Genomic DNA, 22,183 nt, shown 5'->3' with positions numbered 1-22,183 from the left:
TTTTCAGTGACTGAAACCTCCGTTTACGTGTAAATGATGGGTGCAACCGCATAAATAAATATCCGTTTTTATAGATACCCGCTACGTGTAAAAGGGGTCTCATTCTTACATCACGATGACATAGTGGCTACAGCCTCTATATGAGGCAGTAGCCACAAAAATGGGTTACTTTTAAGCCAGGATTTGTGCTCTTTCTCACCACTTTGGCTGTGTGATCCCAGGATCCTGACACCACCAGATTCTCAGTCCGTGTCTGGCTCCAATCCACTGCATACACCTGAACACAGAGTAACACTTCAACACTGCTGTTCTGCTATTTACAAATTTCTCACTGACTCAGGGAGGGTCTTTAAATTTTCAATACACAGAAAGAAATAATAGAAGAATATAAAAAATGTTTGATTTGTCCACCTATTATTAGCAATCTTAACAATATGCATGGAATCAGACAATGAAAAGGTCTTCCAATGCTCTGGGATGCACATAACAATAAAAGCTGCCATTTCTTTTTATTTCACCTAATCTCAGGTCAAAACTGCCTGATCATCATCTCTATCACTTAAATATCATTTTAACAGTGCAATTTGTTATGTTTAATAGTGTTCCTCAACCAATAATGGCAAGGAAGATTGTCACAATAATGCTCCAAGAGAAATCTGGCTGGTTTCTTCTGTACATTTTTCCAACCCTAAGATTAATTCTGCCCCCCAGTCATTTTTTTTTTAAATTAAAAAAATCACTTGGATCATTCTGACAAACAATATGCAAAAGTGCTACATCTTGTGTAGAATCCTAAAGAATAACTAAGTCATGCCTTTCACCTCTTGAGTGTGCTCTTTCAGCACTCGGATAGGCCCTTGTAGGTTGGCAGTGTCCCAAATCTGTAGTGAACCATCACCAGCTCCGGTCACCAGCACATGCTCGTTGTTCTCACTCCATGTCACGTCAAAGAGCCCATCGTTCCAGTCAAAGCTATACATGAGGAAGAAAATGCAGCAAGGGGTCCGGAAGTCTGTGCCAAATATATAAACAGAAATGGAAAAGCAATGGAAATGTCCAAACAATACCTTCTCATCAGCAAAATATCCGATTCTCTCTGCTCCAGCACCAACAGTGTTCCGCATCCTGAAACATAGATCAAAATTTTAAACACTCTGAATAAACATTACACAATATGCCTACATTAAGGGAAAGATTTACTCTGAATGACATGTATACTGATTTTATATCATTAACATTTGACCTTCAATAGCATCCAGGATTTGTTTATAATGAAATTCTAATTTGGATTTTTTAAATTTAAATATCTTTCACTAAAATGTTGGCTCATGGGTTTAACAGAGTTTGCAGTTTCTCTGTAACATGACAAGCCGCACTTTTTTTTGTCTAATTAGCTTTAAGATAGGGGGCGGCACGGTGGTGTAGTGGTTAGTGCTGTCGCCTCACAGCAAGAAGGTCCGGATTCGAGCCCCGTGGCCGGCGAGGGCCTTTCTGTGCGGAGTTTGCATGTTCTCCCCGTGTGGGTTTCCTCCGGGTGCTCCGGTTTCCCCCACAGTCCAAAGGCATGCAGGTTAGGTTAACTGGTGACTCTAAATTGACCGTAGGTGTGAATATGAGTGTGAATGGTTGTCTGTGTCTATGTGTCAGCCCTGTGATGACCTGGCGACTTGTCCAGGGTGTACCCCGCCTTTCGCCCGTAGTCAGCTGGGATAGGCTCCAGCTTGCCTGTGACCCTGTAGAACAGGATAAAGCAGATAATGAAATGAGCTTTAAGAGAGAGAAAAAAAGAGACTCTGGTGAAGGAATGACCGTTTATAGCTGCTAACAGGAACTAACTTGTCTCTTGGACATTTCACAACATTTAATGTTGTGAAGTCTGCAAGTATGAAGTTCTTAAGTATCATCAACTAATAAATATAAAATCGTCAATTCTTGGCAAACTGCTGTGGTATAAAAGCACTTTGGGCCACACTGTTATAGGAAAATCAATAGATAGATAGATAGATAGATAGATAGATAGATAGATAGATAGATAGATTTACTTTATTGATCCCAAGCTGGGAAATTGTTTTGTTACAGAAGCCATGCAAAAAGAAAAGACACACTGTACAACATTGTATTTGCAGCTGGTAGTGTAAACTAAATACCCATACATAGTTTCTCCACCAAAAACTAACGTTCTTTCTTTCATTTACCTGCTATGCCATAATACTGAGCTGTAGCGCAGGCCAATGTGTTGGGGAGAAACGGGGACACTTCCACTGCGTAACCGTGTCGAGCTGGACACCTGAACCATTTCATCCTACCTCTCCTTCATCTACACCGACATTACTCCGAAAATATCCAGAAAAATCACTTCACCGTTTTCTAATGCTAAAACATTTCCAAATCAGCGCATTACTAACAAACAAACATTATTGACCCAACATAACCAAGCTTCTGTTAATACACAATACAAATACAAAAATTATTAAACTGTACCACTCGCTAAAAATATTAACTCACGTAATTTGTGTATTTAAGTAAACAAAATCAGTGTATAACATTTAATGCTAACGTTACTGATTCACATGTTTCCTACTACTTCCTTGTTTTGGTTCCGAAAACCGAACAAATTACAAATAGCTCATATTTTCTATACGTGTGCACTATATAGACTCTAAAATAAGGGATTGTAAACCCTTAAGTAGTGCACTATTTAGTTAAGGAGGAGTAGTTTGGGATTCAGCCCTCAGCGTCTTGCGGTGATTGGTCGTGACGAAGTCAACATTATAGGCTTTCATTGGTTCAGGAGTTTGTCATAGTTTCTCCACCAAACTCTTTCTTTCTTTCTATTTGTTACAGTGCTTGTTATTACAAGTATTCTTATTTAACGGTCGTCATAGCACCCGATAAGCACAAATATATATATTAAATTCTCGAACGTTCCCGGATGTTACACTTGCCTCGCTCTGGCAGCACACAAAATTCAAGTGCTTTATATGAGTTGAAAAAGCGCCACAATCCTTTAATGGTCTTGATTTCTTGATTAAAGCTGTTAAATTAGTGGCAGGAGTTTTTCCCGTCTTGTCTAGTTCCCTCAAAAAGAAATTATTCAGTCAAACACTGTCAGGATGTTTAATGAACGTGTAAAGGCATGAGGTGTAGTGCACAGTTTCACCACTGTGTGGTGCAATTGCTCTTATAATCATCACTCAATATTTGTGTGGTCATTTTAAAGTGCTGATGACACGTTTTTGACATCTTTGGCGATGTTTTATAACATAAAAAGTAATTCCCGATGATCCATATATTAATTCACGAAGGCGCCTATTTTATAAGTTATGATAAAAAACGCGGCTATCTGGGCAAATTTGACGGGGCTGCAGCACCCAGGAGACGAAGGAGGAGGAGGAGCTATATGACGTCAGCGAAAGAACCTTCCTCCTAACTTACCAGTTTGTTGTTGATGCGGCAGGTGTTCAGTTTATCATTATTGGTATTTTTATTAGACATTATATATATATATATATATATATATATATATATATATATATACAGTGAGAGTAAAAAGTATTTGATCCCTTGCTGATTTTGTTGGTTTGCCCACTAATAAAGACATGATCATTCTATACTTTTAACGGCAGATGTATTCTAACATGGAGAGACAGAATATCAAAATGAAAATCCAGAAAATAACTTTAAAGAATATATTTTAATTGATTTGTATTTCATTGAGGGAAATAATTATTTGATCCCTCTAGCCAAAAGCATTTAATACTTGGTGGTAAAGCCTTTGTTTGCAAGCACAGCGGACAGACGTTTGTTGTAGTTAACCACAAGGTTAGCACACATATCAGGGGGAATTTTGGCCCACTCTTCTTTGCAGATCCTCTCTAAATCATTAAGGTTGGTGGGCTGTCGCTTGGCAACTCGGACCTTCAGCTCCCTCCATAGATTTTCAATTGGATTGAGGTCCGGAGACTGGCTGGGCCACTCCATGACCTTAATGTGGTTCTTCTTGAGCCACTCCTTTGTTGCCTTTGCTGTATGCTTCAGGTCGTTGTCATGTTGGAAGACCCAACCATGGCCCATTTTCAACTTCCTGGCAGAGGGGAGGAGGTTGTCCCTCAGGACTGCACGGTACATGGCTCCATCCATCTTCCCACTGATGCGGTGAAGTAGCCCTGTGCCCATGGCAGAGAAACACCCCCAAAACATAATGCTTCCACCTCCATGCTTGACGGTGGGCACAGTGTTCCTGGGGTCATAGGCAGCATTTTTCTTCCTCCACACATGACGAGTAGAGTTTAGGCCAAATAGTTCAATTTTGGTCTCATCTGACCACAGAACCTTCTCCCAATCACTTTGTACATCTTTGAGGTGATCATTGGCATACTTTAGGCGGGCCTCCACGTGTGCCTTCTTAAGCAGGGGTACCTTTCGGGCACTGCAGGATTTTAATCCATTGCGGCGCAAAGTGTTGCCAATTGTTTTCCTGGTGACTGTGGTCCCAGCTGCCTTGAGGTCATTCACTAACTCCCGCTGTGTGGTTGCAGGCCGATTTCTCACAGTTCTCATGATCATTGCCACCCCACGAGGTGAAATCTTCGGTGGAGCACCAGACCGAGGTCTATTGATGGTCATGTTATACTTCTTAAATTTTCTCACAATTGCACCAATGGTTGTTACTTTAATACCCAGCATCTTGCTAATGTTTTTGTAGCCCATTCCAGATTTGTGCAGGTCAACAATCCTGTCTCTGAGGTCCTGAGAGAGTTCTTTGGTCTTACCCATGTTGGAGAGTTTGGGATCTGTCTGATTGTCTGATTCTGTGAACAGGTGTCTTTCATACAGGTGATTTAGTTAGAACAGGTGTCTTCAATTCAGGTAACAAGTTGATTGGGAGTGTCTAACTGGTCTGTGAAAGCCAGAACTCCTAATGCATACTAGGGGATCAAATACGTATTTCCCTCAATGAAATACAAATCAATTAAAATATATTCTTTAAAGCTATTTTCTGGATTTTCTTTTTGATATTCTGTCTCTCCATGTTAGAATACATTTACCATTAAAAGTATAGAATGATCATGTCTTTATTAGTGGGCAAACCAACAAAATCAGCAAGGGATCAAATACTTTTTACTCTCACTGTATATATATATATATATATATATATATATATATATAATTATTATGCCTTCGCGTTGTGTTGCCGGCTTTTGCTCCAAAACCCACAAGGATGGGGTAAGTGGTAAGTTTATTCAAGTTTCCCAGAGATCCCGAGCTGCATGCGAAGTGGGTGAAGCAAGTCAGGCGTACTCGTGACAAGTGGGAGCCCTCACCAACATCCGTCCTGTGCTCTGAACACTTCGATTTGGATTGTTTTGACACCCTTCCCAGCTTAAAAGAATCTCTTGGGTGTTCAGTTCAGCACAAAGTGTGTTACTACCATCAGCAGTGCCTACACAGTGTTGCCAGATTGGGAGGTTTCCCGCCCAGTTGGGCGGATTCAAGTCCATTTTGGTGGGTTTTGAACATATTTTGGGCTGGAAAACATCAGCAGTATCTGGCAACAGATACTGCTGAAGTTTTCCAGCCCAAAATATGTTCAAACCCCACCAAAATGCACTTGAAACCGCCCAACTGGGCGGGAAACCTCCCAATCTGGCAACACTGCCAGTATTCCGGAGGGGGTCTACTAGTAGCTATGCCGGATCCAAAGACAGTCCTCCTGTCAGAACATGTGTTGTGAAACGACATAAGATAAAGGTACGTAGAGCTATAGATTCTACATGATAACCATAAATGTAATCATAAAGTCGGCGTGATATCAGTCATGTATTTGCTTGTGAAAGCTTGCGGCTTTCATGTAACTGCCGCCTAGCAACGAGAGGCAAAGGGTAAAGAGGGTAGGCTATCATAGATTCTATTCGGAAGAGATCAACACAATTCTAGACTCCCAGAAGAAGAAGAGCTAGCACTAGAGAGTTCACCAGCGCTTTCATGCGCCATTTCCATTGAGTAGAACCAGAGTAGAACAGCCAGTGAACCTCAGCGTGTTCTTCCGCTGACGTCACAGCATGGCCGCGAGCCACGGACCCAGTTTTCTTGCGCTGTGCAATTAAAAGTTGGATATTCGCGTAACAACAGCTTCTTTTCACGTAATTATAACAGAAATCTAACGTTTGCCATGTTGTATAGTTTATTTAAGAAATTGCATAGAGTCATGTTCGTGTCATCAGCCCTTTAAAGCAAAACTCCAGTTAAAAACACATTTCGACGTGTTAAAAAGATTATACTGAAATATTTGTGGCCTCCTCAGTGATTCCGGTCCTTCCTTGTTGGTTGGTTCTGTATTCTCATTACTCCTGTGAGACGCTGATGCTTTTGTGTCGCTTTGACATCACAGGGTGACGACGCTGTTTAATAGGAGAAAAAAATAATTAGTTTCAGACATAAAAATGTTCAATGAGAAGTAGTGGTGTTGTTGCCAGTGTCCATCTTAGGCTCTGGTCTCAAGGACCAGCTGCTATGAAAAGTAACTAGTTATCATGACAGTAACTAGCTGGTCCCTGTCCCGACAGATGAATGGTCATTTTCGTGCATGTGTTTTTAATTTTAATGTAAAAACATTAATTTTAAAATGTTAATATCATTATCCATGTATGATGTATCTTATTTTATGTTATTTATTCTGGTCATAATTATGTTTTATTTTTCCTCTGTCGGCAAAAATAAAAAAATAAAATAATATGCAAGATGAAAATAAGGAGGCGATGTTATCGGTGACCCATCCAGAAATGGCGGCGAATGAAAACAAGACTATGATTCGGTAAGAATACAACTTTTGCTATATTTCTGTTCAATTTATTTGTTATTTGAAACAATCGGGCACACAAACCGATCAATCAGATTATTTCCTGGTCCGTACTTGTTTTATTTGGTCGCGGACTGAATGTCTGGCACTAAAATTGTTCGCTGGTTGTATCCCAGAATGTGGATACAGATGAGTGACAGCAGAGACTCGATTAGTTAGTGATATCTACAGTACAAGATGTCGAGCGTGATGGTATTGACAGAGATATTAGCATGAAAATTGAAGCCTTGGATGCTGATCTGTTTTTGCTGAGTGTAACGAGAAGGTGAGAGAGTCGGACCAACAGCACTAAAGCACCACTGCATCACATTCTTTCTGTAGACCTGAAATGAGAACGAAATCTCAATAGCACCACAATGATTCTAAAGATTACTATATGAATCGCTTCTTGTTTTCTGTACATGGTATAAAGAGCGATATAAACCCAGCTGGATTTTATCACACCAGTGTTTTTAGTGGTGTGTGATGTGAAGATCATATTTCTCTCTGATATACGATGGTCTCTTCAAAGCCATGGGCCTGAGAAACAGCGTTCTAAAGCAGATAAGCGGCGGATTTATGGGCCCGCTCCATTCCCATGCATGTCTGCAGTCTGCAGCCGCCGTTTGCCCTAATCCCCATTCACTTGGAAATGCTGATACTTTTCCCTTTTAGGAATGTAAGGACAGGGTTTAATGGCGTGACAGTGATTTACTCGTGTAAAACTGTCCAGTATAAAGGGAGTGGATTAGCAGGGCACCAAGAGCCATTTTGGGAGGAGTGACCTCTCTTGTTCTCAGTTAATGCTATGAAGGTTGCAAATTTCGAGGCCTGAGGTTCACACACACACACCAAAACGGCTGCAGTTCATGTGTAGGCTTGAAGTTCTCTCTGGAGACGTGTTCTTGCTTGAATGGTGTCTTCTTATGGAGGTCATTAGGAACATTTATTAAAAGCTGATGAAATTGGTTTAATTATAGGAGATCGGTTTAATACTGTTTCAAGGAGCAGGTTTACATACTGGAGTACATGTAGTTCCTTATAATGTACAGTATGTGATCAGATGCGGAAATCACCTGAAGCTGGATTTTAGGATGTTGTGGCTGCACATTTGAATTCAAATAAACACACATGACATCATGTGAAAAATTAACATGAAAACAAATTAATCTTATGTGGAAAAAAATGCCCTAGTTCAAGTGTACAAAATGTAGAACATGAAATGTCTAAAAGTCATATGTGTGAATTTCATATATTATTCACATCGAAGTTCATATCATTCATCGAGTTATTTTTTGTTGTTGTATTTTGGAGTTACATGTTCTTACTTTTCACAAAGGTTTCTAACTCGCTTCTTACAAAAAAACCTGTTGCAGGGATCAGTAATGAACCTTTAGCAGCTCCTGCACCTTTTACAATTTCTAGATCTTTATTTTTTTTCTCAGTGTACTCAATATTTTTAAAAGGATGGTTTGGTGAAAAATAATGAAAAGCATGACAAGATTCCACTTACACACTTGTACTCAATTGGCTAACAGGGCGTGCTGTTATAGGAAAATAATCCACGATGGTGTGGTGTGATGAAGCCCCACCTTAGACTTGATTATTTTCCAATAACACCATGTCCCAAAGTGTTACATGACAGTAACTTGTTAATGATTACACAGTACTGTGCAAAAGTCTTACCCCCATTTTTCCCATACAGACTTTATCGATTTCTATTTTATGACTTCTACATTATCGAGTCAGTACAAAAACATTTTAGAGTTCCAAACGTTCATTTTCCAGCACAAAATTAAAGGTTACAGAAAAAAAGTTTGTATCTGAGCAGCATATTCCATATGAGACCACTTTTCAGATTAAAAAAGAAAACATAATGAAGACTACTGGGTTTTGCTGCAAAATTAAGAAGCAAGTGTGATAGTCAAAGTGTCCAGAAGAACTGTGGCTAGTTCTGCAAGATGTTCAGTAAAACATACAGCTCATTTCCTTATAAAACTGCACTCATTGTACCCGAGATGACTATTTTTTTTTTAAAGCAAAGGGTCGTATATTGACTTTGTTTTACTTATTATGGCTTACTGCTGTTTATAGTATTTTTTAATGTTGAAAATTTTCAAATTTCAAATTATTACAGCATTTCTTTACATGTGCCTAAGACTTTTGCACAGGACTGTATACTGTATATTTCTGTATATTACAGTAGTTAGCTTCTGTAATGTTATAGCAGCTATAAACATTCGTTCCCTCACCAGATATTCTTTTTCTTTTAACAAGATTAAAAAAACAACAAAAAACAAAAACATAGCTCTGGCTGCTACAAAGCCCTGACACTGGAGACTCCTTCCATAAATGCTAGATAAACATCTCCTTCTAGAAAACGTCACAATATGTACAATTATATTTTTTTATTATTTTATTTGGTGCATCTATTATTATAGAAAATTAATCATCACCATGTGATCAACTAGAATGGATCATTCAGTTGCATTGCAGTGTTTTGGTTTAATTTTTCTATTTTATTTTTCAGTGAAATTGTTGTTGTATCCACTCAGACTAAAATGCTTGAAAGTAAATGAAGAAAGTGCTTCGCTTCTGAAAATCTCTCCATTCCAAACTGGCATGAATAACTTCATCTGTTTGTTCCATCCTTTTGATGGTTTGTTTTGTGTTATTATAGAACCACACTAAAGCAGATTATTTCCTTCACCAAATAGTTTCTGGAATTTGGGTTGCATTTCAATAAACAAGTCTGTCCTCCGGTTTGTGGGTGAGGGTGAAAGAAAGGATGAAGACTAGAGCAAATAAAAAGGACTGAATTTTAATCTGTGACATGTTTTCTTTTTCTTTTTTTGTTCATTTTGCATAGAAAAATGGTTACATATTACAAGAGCAGGATGGGGATTAAAAAAAGATACAGTAGTGTGATTTACTGGCAAATCTGACATAACACGAGCGAACAGTGAAAGCTGTAGCGCACATATCATCGAGAGAATCCCGTCTCTCCAGGCAGTAGTGACCGAAGTGCATCACCATCACAATATACAGCTCCAGTATAAACTCTAGATACACTCTTACACATGTACATATTTACAGACCGAGTGGTTAGTTCCTCACAATACACACACCACATTCACACCTCAACTGTTCTGTGATTATCTGGAAAACCTTTGGCTTATTGGGGTTTTATTTTAAGTGAAATAAAAGATTTGAGAATCAGACAGTGCATCTGATGGTTAAAGTCACAGGAAAGCATCATCTCATAGAAATTGGCTTTATATGTGTACAATGCCGGGAGTCTTTGCAGACTCAGATAGAAAGTGAGCGGAGCTCATTTTAGGGTAGATTTGCATACGTTTTACTGTCACCAATCTCACAGCTTTGTGTCCTTCAAGTTGGATTATCTTTGTACTAATGAGGACTATGTAGTATAAATGGGTGTCACTCAAGCATACTCATTAGAAAACTAGGACCAATGGTTATTGTTTGAGCAGGTTGATGTTATTTTGTAACATATCTTATCTTTTCTTTTGACCATACCCCACAAAGACAAACCAAAAACACAACACATTTGAAAACACATCAACATTATCTCAAATGAAAAAAGGATGTCCTTACTGAACATCACATTCTGGTCGCTGATTGGTTACTTGGTGTTTGTGTGAGAGACTGAGGAAAAAGAAAAGCCGAAGGATCTTTAGAGTAAGAGGAAATACGAGCTTAAATGAATCGACTTTCAGAATGCTTTTACTTTTATTTTATGGTTATGTATTTTTTTTATGAATGGCATTCATGCGATGTTATTATACTGTAGATATGCTTGCATGGTGTTCATATAAATATGAAAACACAAAACTGAAAACTTGCCTAAAGGAAAGAAATAGTGTAATAGCATAAGTCACTTTATGAAACTCATGAAATCACTTTCATGAGATGAACTACATACCAGAGAGAAAAAGTGCAATCTTTGTCCTTGTGATAGTTGTACATCGCATCCAATCATCAGCCAGAAAGTGACACTTAATAAGTAACGACAGCCTCCATGTGTTTCTGAATTTGACGTCATGTTTTAGTCTTTGTTAATGTGTTTTGCCTCGTCCAACCTTTTCTGGATGTTTAATATAATACTCATTATTCTATCCACATTCACTGGATATGAACAATTGCGTGCCCTGATTGGCTACTCTACTACTAGGCTATCAGCTCATATATCATGAGTAGAGAAAACCAAAATGGCAGAGCGTGTTGCTGAACCAACCAAGGATGAAATAAAAACTCTACTCGGAAACAAACCCCCCCAAAATACAAAAAAGCAACAAAATATGGAATGAAAGTATTTGATGGTAAGAACGTATCTTTTTTTTATTTTTCAAGAATTATTATTGTAGCATTTTTCACAAATTGCTACTGTCATTTTGCCAGTTTGTTTACATTCTAAGCAGAAATAATTTTGTCGGACGTTTTGTATAAAGTTTTTATTTATTGAATTTGCAAAAAATAAAAAAATGCTCTATTTCTCAAAATCCAGTGAATGAGTGGAATAACTGTTTTATTCTATCCACAATCTCGTCGTACATGGCTTATAGGCTATCGGCTCATGTATGACTCAGTTTCATGGAATAAGTGTTAACTGTTTACATCATACAAATAATTTCTCAAATTTCGCATTGTTTCCTGGGATTTTATGCACAGACATGATATATTTCAGTGGAAGGATTGTAGCTCAGCAGTAAAGGTGACTGCAAGGTTGTGAGTTCAAATCCCACGAGGACTGCTGTTGAGCTTGGACATGATTCAGCATTACTAAGCTCTTAGTTCTGAAGTTGTTTTTCACACCGCATCATTTTCTTCATGGGAAATGTCAGGATAAAGATAGGAAAATGAAACAGCGATGGGCCCATTTCAGTGAAATGAAAATACCAAGCAATCATCCATGTGTGATGTGTAAAAAAACCATGATCCACACCGTTTTCCCTTCCCATGAGGTTTACTTGAATGATACATGCAGCCAGGCACTTGTTGAATTGCTTACAGCTGACAGAGCAGCGTTTACAGTCAGTCTCAGCACTCAGAAGGCTCCCACTTCAGTCCCCCATGGCCGATACGGTTTAGCAGAGCTGGAGCTGCTCTGCTGTGACGTCGATGATGTGGATGAGCTGGAAATGGAGGGGCTGATGGTCGCCGATGTTGCCATGCCAGGAGCGAAGAGCGGGAATCCAGCGGGAAACGACAGAGGAAAGGCTGCAGAGAGCGAGAGCAGTGAGGTGGAGAGCGGCGGTGCGATGCTGCCGGCATGAGAGAAGGACGAGCGATGTGGCTCTGAAGAGGAAGATGAGGACGAAGGTAATGGTGTGGCGTGTGCTAGAAAGGTTGCGGGTAGCGGGTGCAGCGGGTGGAGCGGGTGCAGGGCCTGAGGGTGGTGTGTGATGGATGAGGCGACGAGCTGAGACGCACAGCTGCTGAGGTGTGACACAAGTCGAATGCGCAGCGGATCACTCGAGTCCAGTCCTTCTACCGAGCTCAGGTAGCGAGCCACTTCAGTGAGACATTCACGGAAACCGATGCTCATGAAGTCCATGGCCAGAGAATGGAAATCGAAATAACCTGATTGAGAAAAAGACAACGCATGAAGCATGGTTAACCCTTTTCACTGTCAGTGGTCATGAAAACAGGATATCATTTCTTGGATTAACATCCAAAACTCCAAACATCCAAGTGAAATCAACATGTTCACTTATTCACCCAGTGATAACGTGGCAATAAGTATACCAATATCAGGGATGTCAGCTGATTCAGTACACATACAATATTGTGCAAAATTCTCAGGCACACTTTTTTTTTTCTTCGTACAAACTTTGTTATAGATTTCTATTTTATGACTTCTACATTATCGAGTCAGTACAAAAACATTTTAGAGTTCCAAACGTTCGTTTTCCAGCACAAAATTAAAGGTTACAGGGAAAAAAAAGTTTGTATCTGAGTAGCATAAGAAAGCACTCTTCAGATTACAAAAGAAAACATAATGAAGGCTACATGCTGCAAAATTAAGAAGCAAGTGTGACAAAGCGTCCAGAAGAACTGTGACTGATTCTGTAAGGCTCAGTAAAACCTACAGCTCATTTCCTTATAAAACTGCACTCATGGTACCGGAGACTACTATTTTTTAAAGCAAAGGGTCCTCTCACACCAAATATTGACTTTGTTTCATTTCTTATGGCTTACTGCTGTTTATAGTATTTTTTTAATGCTGAAACATTTCATTTCATTATTTTTAAGTCATCTTTGGTCTACAGCATTTCTTTACATGTGCCTAGGACTTTTGCACAATACTGTACACTGCTAACTCAGTATCGTTTTTGTATGTTTACATTTATTCATTTGGCTGTTTGTTTTAATCTAAACTGACTTATAATTGAGACATATTGAGCAATTAAGGGCTTAAACATCTTACTCAGTGATTCTCACGAGCTTTGGAAACCTTTCCAAGTCACTGAGCCAAAAAACAAAATTTTTCAAAATTTTTGCCGTAAAGCAACACCATGTTGGAAACATGGCCCATCCCAATGTCAAGGTGTAAACATTGTTTTTAGCCCAGAGATTTCCCACACTCTGAGAAAAAAGGATTCATCAAAGGTTCTTTAAATTGTCAATGACTTGAAGAATTGAGATTTACCTGTTTTTTTTTTTGTTTGTTTGTTTGTTTGTTTGTTTTAATTAAGGAACTAGTTAATAAATAACATGCTTTATGATAATCCACTTAAACCACTAGATTTAAAATTCCCAGTCTATACTGGTAACTAATTTATTTACAATTTTTGTGAAAAATGTCTCCAAAAAGCTTTTTGAACACTGGGGGTAGATGGAAAGTGTGTGTTCACAGGTGGGAGTGGAAAGAAGAGACAAAGGGACTGGGACATAAAAAATATCAAAATCAGTCATTTAAGTCTATTTTATTTTAAAAAATCTTTTAATTTCACATTTCATGATATGTATGGAAATTGTGAAAAATTGTGGATTGTTTTATTCTTGATCCAATTTGAAACTTTTATGTAAACAAATTTTTGGACTCAAAATAAAGATTATTATGATGATCATTACCCAAACATATGGGTTAAATGGTAAATGCCTCTAAAGACGGCTCTTCAGTTAGCTTAGAATGAAGCCAGCGGCTGAAGCATGGCGCTGAGCCCCTCTGTGCTGAACACTTGGACTGTTTGTGTGTTTGTTTTGTCTCCCCAGTGCACTGAGTTTACACTCGCAGTAAAGCACAAACACACCCCCAGGACTGGGGTGTGTGAATGCGGCCCGTTCGCCTCCCACTGGTTTATCAAAGCAAACACAAGTTCGGGGTCAAGTGATGCTTTTGTCCTGCCTGCGCTTTCCCACGGGCTCAATCCTGCCATTAGCGTCGACTTCCACTCCTTTAATCTGAGCCGAAAGGAGCCGAGCGCTCATGTTTCACAACACGCACACAAACACAGAGAGACAGAGAGAGAGAGAGAGAGAGAGAGAGAGAGAGAGAGAAGGGGGGGAAGGGAGTCGGTTAACTCTTTACCTTTTCCTCCTGTAGCTTGGAGCATCTTCAGATGATCAACTGTCATCTGCAGTATTTCAGCCTTCTCTAATTTAGCAGAGCCCTAAGAAGCAGAAAAAAAATTATTTAAGGCTTCTTTTTCGTATCCTGCACTGGGGCTGGTTTTCTTTTTACATACAGAGCACATATCAGGTTTAATCATTTCATTTACACTCACTTGTTTCTCGAAAGCAGTTGGCACCAGGCGACGCAACTCTGATAAACTGTTATTGATCCGGTCTCTTCGTCGCTTTTCGATGATCTGCAATAACAAATCAACACTGTAGTGTAACCAGTTCACATTTCATACACACACACACACACACACATATATATATATATATATATATATATATATATATATACACACACATTTTATATATATATATATATATATATATATATATATATATATATAGTGTGTGTGTGTATATATATATAGTGATATATATATATATATATATATATATATATATATATATATATATATATAATCACTATATATATATATACACACACACACACTATATATATATATATATATATATATATATATATAAAATGTGGGTGTCAGGGTGCAAAGATATGAAGTTCATATTGTATCTTCGCGCCACCGTGTAATGTTCTTTATATTATATGGACACATCCACAAAAAAAATGCAAGTTAATCAAAAGGATTTTAATTCTGAATTGGTTCATCATTTTGACAACACGTGTTTAGTCAGAGGGCAAACACTGGGAATTACGTGAGTGGAATATCGGGAAATATGTCACTCAGATCCGTGATGTATTGTGTTTTAAAAATGTGAATTTTTCAACACAAGAAGATCTCATCTCATCTCATTATCTCTAGCCGCTTTATCCTTCTACAGGGTCGCAGGCAAGCTGGAGCCTATCCCAGCTGACTACGGGCGAAAGGCGGGGTACACCCTGGACAAGTTGCCAGGTCATCACAGGGCCGACACATAGACACAGACAACCATTCACACTCACATTCACACCTACGGTCAATTTAGAGTCACCAGTTAACCTAACCTGCATGTCTTTGGACTGTGGGGGAAACCGGAGCACCCGGAGGAAACCCATGCGGACACGGGGAGAACATGCAAACTCCACACAGAAAGGCCCTCGCTGGCCCCGGGGCTCGAACCCAGGACCTTCTTGCTGTGAGGCGACAGTGCTAACCACCGTGCCGCCCCACAAGAAGATAAACTTCATATCCTCAAGCCAATGTGTGATTTTTCTTTTTATTATATAGACACATTCACAAACAAAAAGCACCCAAATTTATCAAAACAATTCGTCAATTTCCTCACGAGTGACATATAGAGATTTATGTCAGTTTTGGGTCTCCATGTTCCAGATGTAGCTCATATGAAAAATGAGTAGTGTATTTCCCAGTAAAACACTCATGTCATATATACAGACACGATTATAGAAAATTTGCGTGTGCTGACTATTTCTCGATAATCACCTCGAGCGATTCTGCAAAATGGCAGTCAATCGTTTTGTCATCATAAGTGAGGAAGAAAAATGATGTTAAACATAACTGAATGTGCATAACTGTTAAATATAAGCACATCCCCAGTTATTTCATTCCATACAGAAAACATTAAGAAACATAAAACCAGTATGAGTAAATAAAAATAGCTTGTCAAATAAAAAAAATCAGAAAAAGGAAATAAAAACAGAGAAATCATAAAACAGTGTATACAAATATGTCTAATGAAAATGAGCGCTAAATGAATCAATGTTATTGGTATAAATATGCAGGTGATTATAGAAAGTCATGCGTGCTGATTAGTTGAGAAATTCAGATTATTTCTCGATAATCACCTCGAGTGACTCAGCAAAATGGCGGCCAATCGCTTCGTCACTGTAAGTGAAGAAGAATTACAAATGATGTTGCTGTTCCTAAAAACACTAAAGATGCTACGAAGGTTGGTCTAAAACTCTTCAAAGGTAAGGTGGAATTGGGATTTATTTTATCGATTTCAAAGCAAAGTATTTTACCTGACTCGGCATCAATAAGTGACACAAGTCTGAGCCGCGCCTTTATGACATTTGCGTTTCTGTTTCGAAGTTTGAAATGAATATTTCTTTTAAATCGTATTTTAAAAAATCAATCACCTTTGTATTTATACGAAAACAATTATCTGCCTCAGGCTCCGTGAACATCAGTGAATAATAACCTTGACTTCGTCTCAATTATTATTCACGGATATTCACTTTGCCTTCAACGAATAATTGTGTGTGTATATCCCTTGTAATAATCATGCTGATGCTGAGTTGCTCACCCCTCTGCGTTTTTTTCGGGCCATGACCTGTGAGGTGGTGGTGGGAGAAGCGCATCTCAGAAAAGAGCTGCTGCTTTGACTGGAATGAGAGACATGGAAATAGATTCATTAATTACCAAATACAACAGATTATTATATTATAATCATTGACAATGTGGTGTGGTGCGACCCACGCAAACACGGGGAGAACATACAAACTCCACACAGAAAGGCCCCCGTTGGCTACTGGGCTCGAACCCAGGACCTTCTTGTTGTGAGGCGACAGTGCTAACCACTACACCACCGTATTGCCCTATTATTATTTTTAATCATCAAAATGAGAATCAAATCCTGACTAACTTTATGGACTACTAAACACATCTCCAAGAGTACAACTAACTTTTACAGTGTCAAATTAAATTTTAGTTTAATATTAACAATTATTATACAAACAGGACACTTTTTCAATGGAAAAAAACGAGTTCTCTTCCCTTCTAGGGGGTTTCATTCATTTGGTTTGATAGCATGCAATATTGTTAGCATATCAATTATCCTATGTATATTACGTTACCCTACCCAATGGAGAATGAGCGTTGAATATGGTTTACGATATTGTATGGTTGTCAAGACAACATAATGTCACATGTCGGAGGTGACATGAATATTAAGTGTGAGCGTTTTCTGCTGTGCATGTGCAGAAGCATTTCTTTGTTTGCCAGCGGTGCCTGCAGTAAACTGTTGCAGTGAACTGAAAATGCCAATGTGTATGAATAATAATAATAATAATAATAATAACAACAACAACAACAACAACAATAATAATATTGGCTCGCTTTTCTCGTGGTATATCAGATATATTCCATTCAGCTAGCATGATATTGAAGGAGTCTTCGACTCCTTCAATATCATGCTAGCTGAATGGAATATATTGGATATTCCACTCAACGCCAGCCAATATTATTTAATTATTAAATTCGGCTAGGACTTACACCTGTAAATTAACACTTGTAGGGTTGAATATAATATATAGTGAGTTTCACAGTGTTGAATTGAATCTTGCTCTGTGCAATTAGCACCTGTAGGGTCTTTGAGCCTTTTACCCTTGAATTAATGTTCAAGGTATTGACACTTACAGTACAGTGCTAAATTGACTCTTACAGTGTTGAATTGACCCAAAGTATTCAGTCGACTCTTACAGTGTTGAATCAATTCATACAGTGTTGAACTGACTCTTACAATACTGAATTGACTTATAGTGTTGATTTTACTCTTAGATTGTTGATTCAACTCACACAGTGTTGAATTGACTCTTGAGTCAACTTTTGTAGTGTTGAATCAACTCATGAAGTGTTGAATAGGCTCTTATAGTGTTGAACTCAGTGGGTTTCCCAAAAGCCTCTTAATTCTAAAAGTATCTTAACAAGGAGAGAGAGAGAGAGAGTCTTCATTGTGAGCTCGCGCTACCATTTAATGATGATCTTTTTGCTGCGATGCTTTTGGGGAACTCCAGCCTGATTCTCAGTGTTGAACTGACTCTTACAGTGTAGAATTAACTTTATTCGTTGTTGAATCAAATCTTACAGTATTTAATTGACTCTTACACTGATTATTATCTCTGACAATCTTTATATACAAGTCTGGCTTGACACAAATGAACCCTGTACGTGTAATTCAATAGGGGCTTTCCTTGTGTGCCAGTTCATGAAAGGTGATTAATTTTAATTATCCTCTCTATTCATAATTATTATTCAGGAATAAAATGATTTAGGATTAAATCATGGCCATTATAGAGTACATGGTAAAATCTACAAGGGTTGAATTAAATCTTAGAATATTGTAGTAACACCGACAGAGTTAAAGTGCCTCTTTCGGATTGAGAATTATTGGCACCCTTCAAAAGAAATGGAGAAAAATTATTTTTGTGGTGATCATTTCAGTTCTTGATTTGAAAGCTGATGAAGTTTAAGATGGTGTCTTCATTAGGGACAGGAGATGTGATGATACAACATCAATATCATGATAAAATATGCCACAATACATTTTTCTGAGATATTTGGACATTGTGATACCTTTTTAATCAAATGTTTGAACTTTTTTAATAATTACAAGATAATTGAAAGCACTTGTATCTTTATAATGGCAAAATGTTAGTCAGATTTTTACAGATTCAGTGTTAGATTTTTTCCATATAATTTTTTTTGTCACCTATATATCATGATGCATGTTGTGTAGCGTAGAAACGCCTTCGAGAATCATGTGATATTTTTACCCATGTTTCCCAGACCTAGTCCACATGCACAAAAGTAAGAATGCAAAGGGTTGCAAAATATTTTGCAGTGCTATCTATCTCCAAACTTTTTATAGATTATAAGCAAAGGAAAGAGTTATGTCCTTCCAAGGAAATGTGGTTTCAACTAATATTAATTGTAGCAGATGAAAACTTGAAAGTAGAAGAAATCGATCTACTTGGGGGGAAAAAACAACAACTTTTTCTATATATTTATTTGAGTCTAGCTGGAAATAACTGAACATTGTAGGTGTTAAACCTGCATAAATTATTTATTATTATTATTGTTGTTGTTGTTTGTGTGTGTGTGCATGTTCCGTCATTTTCTTAAGTGAAATAACACCAGTTAAGTTTTTTATAATTAAAATAATTAGCCAGTGAGTCAAATTATGGACATTATAATCTGGAATTACAAGTACATGATAATATCCACAAAGCTTTGAATTAGTATGAAATCTTATAAAATTTCATGATCACCTGTCAAGATGAAGTGTCTCTTTCAGATTGAGAGAATTATTGGCACCCTTCAAAGCAAAACAAATAAACAAAACCAAGCCAACAACAGATTTGTACAATGTCCATTTCAGCCTGTTAATTTAAACAACCCTATCCTTCAGCAACACCCTTGTATCAGCTGTCCAAGCAAAGTGTTTCCAAGGCTGCTGGATGAGAAACCAATGGCTTGGGGTGTTGGATTTTTATCCATTTTGTGTTCTATGCTTCATTTTTACCACACACACACACACACACACACACACACGTGAAATTTCAATATGAAGTCAAATTCCCCCGAAGAGAATAACAAGCATGGAGTCTTGCAGTGTCTATAAAAAGGTTGCACACAGTCCACTTCTTCATGCAAAACAAGTTTCTACTCCTTTATACTTTTCTTTTTGTGCATGTGAACTTTAATCATTCCAGAAATGAACTCAGTAGGTGTTTATCAACCCTCAGGGATTTTTTTGTTTGTTTGTTTGTTTGCACTGTGAGTGTCATTTCCCACACATATTTCCTTAGAAATCTGAACCTGTCTCCATGCATTAGTATCAATAATAATAAAAAAATAAATAAACAAATGATAGTTATGCAAATTAAAGAATAATAAAATGAAAGTGAAACACAAAGTCTAAATCTTTTCACTTTACTGTAAATAAGCCTCTGTTATTGCACTCACGCGGGGTAATTATTCTCACTGCCCACGTCGATGGTCTCATCCATGTCGCTGTCGGATGTCGTGTCCTCACAGGGCCGCTTCATGTCGGCGCGAGATCACGGGACTGAAAACGGAGAGACCGGAGCGCGAGCGATGTGCGCACAGCTGTTCGTGGCGCGCGCGCGCATTCGCGCCTGCCTCTACTGCGTTTTTTTCCCCCCTCCAGAATCCCTCTGAGCTTCTTTTCCCACGGAGTGCTCAAGCCTCGGGCGCTTTCCTGACACGCCCACATCCCTTGCCGGACACGCCCACCACCCCACTTTAATGCCACGCCCACATCACAACAGCAGCAGGAGGAGAAACAAAATGACTCAGTTGCATTCAAGAGTCAAGAATCAAGATTCAGGATTATTTTATTAACACACAACAAATTAAGTTAATTGCCCTAGACACAGACTCATACCAAAGGAGTATCAATAAGGAAAAATACAGCCAACTCATTTGACAAAATATCAGCTAATAAGGATTGTAACAAATGTCCACTATTCCCAACACTCTCACAGAACAAAGTACCTTTAGGGGTACAATGGCTTGTCACTGGGACAGTACCCTCTAAGGTACTTATTTGTACCCTTTATATACTGCTTGGGAACAATATATGCCCCTTTTTGACCCTAAAAAGGTACACAAAGTTACCTTGAAGTCCAATAATGAGCCCAAGGGGGTATATTAGTGTAGCTTGTACCTTGGGGCAGAGAAATGGACTCCTACTGTACTCCTATTTCTGACAATGAAGCACATTTGCACAATGGAATTGCTTCCCAGGAAATGTTAGAGATGCCCCCACTGTAGACACCTTTAAATCCAGACTGCAGACAAAAACCCCTGCTCGGTTGACTTGCGCCTGCATGTTATATCCCATCTGTGGAGTTTAAGTCAATTCAAGTTTATTTGTATAGCATTTTTAACAAGAGACATTGTCACAAAGCAGCTTTAAAGAAAATTAAAGGCTTTAAACAAGAGCTAATTTTATCCCTAATTTATCTCCAATGAACAAGCCTGTGGCGACAGTGGCAAGGAAAAACTCCCTCAGACAGCATGAGGAAAAAACCTCAAGAAGGACCAGACTTAAAAAGGAACCCATCCTCATCTGGGTGATAACAGATAGCATGATTTATAAATAACTCACTTCTATAACTGTGTCCTATAGTCACAAAGTATAACTGTGAAACCAGGAAATTCATTATAGTTTTAGCACGAAGTCTGTTTTGTTGAGGTTATAAACTGTTCATTGATGGAAACTTGAGTCATAAACTGTTCATAACAACTGCAGTCCTAAAGTTAACAAGTCAACTGTAGTCCTCAGACATAAATGTATTACTGTAAGTGTCCAGAGCCATCTTCCAAGTGTGACTTTCAACTGTCCATATGGGGCTGTCCTCCACAGGAGCAATATGATGAGACTCCAGCCAGATGTAGGGCATCAGGATGGATCAGGCAGGTCCGAGGAGCAGAAGAGGGCAGCATCTTACTGGTGTCTCAGGATCGACATATCCTGAGTTTATGCAGTAGCGAACCAGAACCAACAGATTTTTGTGGTAAATGAGTTCAGTACAGCTCAATAATCAACAATAAACAGCAAAGTGCAGGACAAGACGTACATTATTAGGTCACTGAGTAAGTCAGGGCAGAATTGTAGGTGCAATAAGATACATCAGAGGTGGCACGATACCACAATAACGATAACGATACTGATACCAATACCAAATATCAGTGATATCTTTAATCAATAAGCTTTAAAATGATACACATACAATACTCTGCAAAAAATCTTAGGCATCCTATTTTTAGTATAAAGTTTGTTAGGAAGTTTTATTTTCTGACTTCTATATTATTGAGTCAATACAAACATGTTTTAAATTTCCAAACATTAGAATTAAATGTTACAGAAAAATGTTTGGATGTCACTAAGACATAGAAAGCAAGATATTATATAAGAGAGATCACTTTTCAGACAAAGAACATAATTACTCCTTTTTGATCAACGGGAAATGAG

The 22,183-nt window shown here is 38.3% G+C and overlaps 2 protein-coding genes across 5 annotated transcripts in view; both read right to left on the bottom strand.

Annotated features, from left to right (window-relative positions):
- The window catches only part of pex7 (peroxisomal biogenesis factor 7), a 143,086-nt gene extending 140,495 nt beyond the window's left edge, over positions 1-2,591 (bottom strand). For 3 of the 4 annotated variants that reach the window (XM_060916458.1, XM_060916456.1, XM_060916459.1), the window contains exons 1-4: positions 2,196-2,589; positions 1,068-1,125; positions 822-972; positions 200-277 (exon numbers count right to left, since the gene is read on the bottom strand). In XM_060916458.1, coding sequence (XP_060772441.1) covers positions 200-277; positions 822-972; positions 1,068-1,125; positions 2,196-2,301 — 393 coding nt within the window. In that variant the 5' untranslated portion in view covers positions 2,302-2,589. Of the gene's footprint in view, positions 1-199; positions 278-821; positions 973-1,067; positions 1,126-2,195 lie in introns of all 4 variants that reach the window. The other variant, XM_060916457.1, reaches the window with a different exon arrangement.
- Positions 2,592-9,643: 7,052 nt separating this feature from the next.
- On the bottom strand, positions 9,644-20,380 carry hey2 (hes-related family bHLH transcription factor with YRPW motif 2). The gene is made up of 5 exons (XM_060915832.1): positions 20,149-20,380; positions 16,709-16,787; positions 14,590-14,673; positions 14,394-14,475; positions 9,644-12,442 (listed from the first exon to the last, which is right to left on the bottom strand). The coding sequence occupies exons 1-5, from the start codon at positions 20,229-20,231 to the stop codon at positions 11,907-11,909; spliced, it is 864 nt and encodes a 287-aa protein (XP_060771815.1). The 5' UTR covers positions 20,232-20,380; the 3' UTR covers positions 9,644-11,906.
- Between the last annotated feature and the right edge of the window lie 1,803 nt (positions 20,381-22,183).

The sequence above is a fragment of the Neoarius graeffei genome, chromosome 3, assembly GCF_027579695.1.
Source record: "Neoarius graeffei isolate fNeoGra1 chromosome 3, fNeoGra1.pri, whole genome shotgun sequence".
NCBI classification, from domain to species: Eukaryota; Metazoa; Chordata; class Actinopteri; order Siluriformes; family Ariidae; genus Neoarius; species Neoarius graeffei.
Note: the sequence above shows the minus strand (reverse complement) of the source record. Positions and strands in the feature narration are given on the sequence as shown.

What these genes read in the sequence shown, in the direction of transcription:
- hey2 (XM_060915832.1), bottom strand. Translation starts at nt 20,231, where the DNA reads ATGAAGCGGCCCTGTGAGGACACGACATCCGACAGCGACATGGATGAG. An exon ending in AGTGAGAATAATTACCCCGC is followed by an intron (nt 16,788 to 20,148) that starts GTGAGTGCAATA and finishes CTCTCATTCCAG; the next exon opens with TCAAAGCAGCAGCTCTTTTC. An exon ending in CAACTGCTTTCGAGAAACAA is followed by an intron (nt 14,476 to 14,589) that starts GTGAGTGTAAAT and finishes TCTGCTTCTTAG; the next exon opens with GGCTCTGCTAAATTAGAGAA.